The sequence below is a fragment of the Notamacropus eugenii genome, chromosome 1, assembly GCF_028372415.1.
Source record: "Notamacropus eugenii isolate mMacEug1 chromosome 1, mMacEug1.pri_v2, whole genome shotgun sequence".
Classification (NCBI taxonomy): domain Eukaryota; kingdom Metazoa; phylum Chordata; class Mammalia; order Diprotodontia; family Macropodidae; genus Notamacropus; species Notamacropus eugenii.
The window spans coordinates 15,615,773-15,619,489 of NC_092872.1; the positions used below are offsets into that span (position 1 = coordinate 15,615,773).

Sequence of the window (3,717 nt, forward strand, 5' to 3'; positions counted from 1 at the left end):
TAATCCAAGTTGCAATGGAGATACACATGGTAAGTATGAGTAAGTTGCAGCACATTTCCCATGGTGACTTACATAAAGAGTAGTGCAAGCAGTACAAATGAGGAAATTCTTATCAGAAAATGCAGGCTAGTCAAGCAACAAGAACACAGGTTGTATGAGACAGATGCCCTGAACTGCACTGCTATCTACAAACTGTAAGAACACTTAGAGAAAGTCTCCTGCATGTTGCATAGATCTCCTTTGGATGATTTATGGAAGAACATAGATAAAAATTATTTACACAAGACTGAGAGGGTACAGATGAGTTTTAGTCTGTATCAATGGAGGGAATATCCACATTGATGAGATAATAGGTTCAATGAAGTACTGAAATACCAAATAGTGAAAAAAAGTATTTGAAGCTTGCATGGATTGCTAAGTATTATAATTTCTATTCCTTTTACAAAACAAAAATATTGAACAAAGACAAAGTTGATTTGTACTCCATAATAGTAGGTTTAAAGTTTGCAAAGTACTTTACAATTATCTCACTTTATCCTCACAACTCTGAGAGGTAGGTACTCTTATCCCCACTTTACAGATGAAAAAACTGAGCCAGACAAAGGTAAGGTGGTTTGCCAAGGGTCAAAACACCTACTAAGTGTCCATGGCCAGATTTTTTTTCCTTTTTTGATATTTATATAGCACTTAGTACATGCCAGGATCTGTTAAATGCTTTACAAATACTGTCTAATTTACAACCGAGCACTATATTTTAGAGTTGAGTAACTGATTTGGCTCTAAATTGCACACCACTTTGGACTGCCCAATTAATATTTTCTTGTGCCCGCAGAGATAAATAGGGCATAATATATGAGAATCCAGACAGAAAAATCATAACTGAAATGATTACTGCTTCAAAGCCAGGCAAATTTCTAGTAATTACCATTCCTCTCTGAGAACAGAAAGACACCGACCAATTCAAATCAATTCAGTTCAACAAGTATTTATTAAACACATATTCTGGATAAAGCATAAATCATCGATTCCACGAAGAACAGGAGAGAAAATTCTTCTCCAGCAGGAAACAGAACACAAATCCCTGTCTTTCCCCTTTCTTAACACCTGAGGTCACTAGTGAATCAAAAAATGCATTCTTCCTGGGAACAAGAGCTCTAGCAGAACCATTTTACAAGATAGTAAGTTTTCAAAAAGTTTATGAGAAATCTCTTTCCTTTAGGGGAAAAATAAAATCCAAGTCCAACTTGCCTCAGTAATCCCAAGTGATTTTCAAGTTGGACGGCAGTTGCCTGGAGCTAATCTCATCAAATTTAGTTCCATCCTGCACAGGTATGCTATAGAAATGAACAACATCCTTGACACTGCGCATCTCATGAAGCCTAGAATTGGGGACCACATGACCAAATTCTTCAGCCAGCTGTGCCAGGAGGAAAAACTTCAGCTGACTCTTCTCCAGGCTGGTTTCTTGCCAATCATTATTAAGGCCTGTACCAAAAACTCCTCTGACATGAGATTCCACACGACTCTGGAGATCCTCAGGAGGAATGTACTTTCGAATTCGTGGTGGTGGACATTCCAAAACAGGCTCTTCTTTAATCTCTACTGCTTTCTCAGACACCTCTATTTCTTCCTGTTTCTTTCTAAAATAAGAAATAAGAAGCAATGATATTAATTATTATCATTCCTGCTAATAACAGCTTTACGGTTAAAAAGCACTCTTAATGCCTAGACCATGATATTATTCAAATTATTAAGACATTAATGATTAAAACAACAACCTAACTCCATCTACTAAGGAGGAAGCTGAGGGTCAGATCTGGTGAAATAGGATACTTTGAGGAAGTACAAAGTCAGGAGGAGTAACCTGAAGGTTCAGAGCACCAGAGATTCACCCAGTCATTCATTTAACATAGAGCTGAGTACCTAAAACCAAATTCTGAGATTCTCATAGTGATTTACAATTTTCCTAGTATTTCACAGTCACTGTGACATTTGGTCCTCCCAACAGTTCTCTAAGCAGGGAATGGAATTCTTTTGCTTTTATAAGGGGAAAACTGATGTCTGGAAATAGAGAAACTTAATTTGACAGACAACAAATAAATAAAATTGTCAAGCAACTCACTGTTTAAATTCATTGTGACAAACACTGGAAATACAGATAACAGGTATCACCCTCTAGAAGTCTGGAGTCTAACAGCGGAAGAAAACGCATGCATACAACGAAGAATTTGCATATGATTAAGTGTATAAAGTCAGAGTAGCATGAGAGGTTCAAGAAGGACTGGTGACAATTAAGTGGAGATGACAAGGGAGGGACAGCAGTCTGGAACAAATGGCACCTAAGCTGAACTTAGAAGAAAGAGAAGCTTTTCAAAGGTAGAGATGTGGGGAGGTCCACCCCAGGCTGAGATGAGCATGTGAAGATGCCCTGTGGAACGGAGAGCTAGGGGCAGAAGGGAACAAAGAAAACTGTCCAGTCTGGCTGAGGGAAACAGAGGATTAAAGGGAAGTTACAGCCAGACAGCGAGAGGCCCTAAGCTTATGGCAAAGAAGGAGTGGGGAGCCACTGAAAGCTCAGAACTGTGTGTTAAGAAGATTACATTGGTAGAAATCAGAAGGATGGTGTGGAGGCACGAAGACCAGGTAGAAGGCTACTTCTACTAAGTCTTAGTGCGAGTAAGAAGGTCCCAAACTAAAAGGACAATCGTTCACCTAGAACGAATCGCATCCTTCCTCTGCTGACACCCTCAGTAGCTCCCTAAAGCCTCAAGGATACAGTATCCATTCCTCAGCCTTTTCACTGTTGCTCCAACCTTCCTTTCCAGCCTCGCTCCACTGCTCCATCTCCTCATCCACTCTATCCCAGAGAAACTGAACTAGCAGCTATTTCTGGAATTTAATTCTGCTCTTTCCTGTTTCTGCACATTTACATAGGCTGGCCCCCTTGCCTGAAATGTGTTCTCTCCTCCCTCACCTATCACAATCCTTTTCTTTCTTCAAGCCCACCTGGGTTCCAGTCCTGACTTTGTCAACAACTCCCTGAGTGACCCTGGGTACGTGAATTCCCCTCTCAGCCTCAACTTCCCCGTTTGTAAAATCAAAATGGGGCCGGATGACGTCCAAGGACCCTTCAGACCGGGACAATCGATGGGGTCGGGAGGTAGGTTGGACCCGCTTCACAGCCGGACCACCTGAGATGGGGGAGGGGAAGCGGGAAGTGGGGGGGAGGCGACAAGACTACGGACTGTGGAGCTAGACAAGACCTTGGGGATCACCTAATCCAGCCCCTCATTACACGAATGGGGAAACCGAGGCCCAGAGACTGGGAGCGACGAGCCTAAGGTCACACAGCCCGGATTCCGAACCCAGTCCCCCCTGCCCTCCACGCCCCTCCCGGCCAGACCCGAGCTTCCAGTTACCTCCAGTAGGAGGTAGGGACCGCCCGGCTGTGGCTTCTACCTGTTCTGGCCCCACAGGGCCCGGCGTGGGATCCTCAGGACTGTCCTCACGAGTCGTCCGCAAGACGAGTGGAGCGCAATGGCCGCCGCCATGACAGCCGAGACGCGTGAAGGCAAAAAGCGAGGTCCGCCTCCGCCGCGAAACGCCCCCGAGCCCAACTGCATGCCGGGAAGTGTAGTCTCAGGCCCCGGAGCGGGGGAAATGCCGAGGCATGATGGGAGTTGTAGTCCGGGACCAAGCACTTCTAAAGGTCCCTGA

General features: G+C 44.0%; 1 protein-coding gene across 1 annotated transcript; it reads right to left on the reverse strand.

Annotated features, from left to right (window-relative positions):
* Positions 1-969: 969 nt before the first annotated feature.
* MRPL50 (mitochondrial ribosomal protein L50) lies at positions 970-3,638 on the reverse strand. Its single transcript, XM_072654930.1, has 2 exons — positions 3,460-3,638; positions 970-1,640 (listed from the first exon to the last, which is right to left on the reverse strand). Exons 1-2 carry the CDS (start codon positions 3,621-3,623, stop codon positions 1,250-1,252), a joined length of 555 nt encoding a protein of 184 aa, XP_072511031.1. The 5' UTR covers positions 3,624-3,638; the 3' UTR covers positions 970-1,249.
* Positions 3,639-3,717: the final 79 nt, after the last annotated feature.

Coding starts and splice junctions, on each gene's coding strand:
- MRPL50 (XM_072654930.1), bottom strand. CDS start 3,623: ATGCAGTTGGGCTCGGGGGCGTTTCGCGGCGGAGGCGGACCTCGCTTT. Junction 1,641..3,459: donor GCCCTGTGGGGCCAGAACAG/GTAGAAGCCACA, acceptor TTCTTATTTTAG/AAAGAAACAGGAAGAAATAG.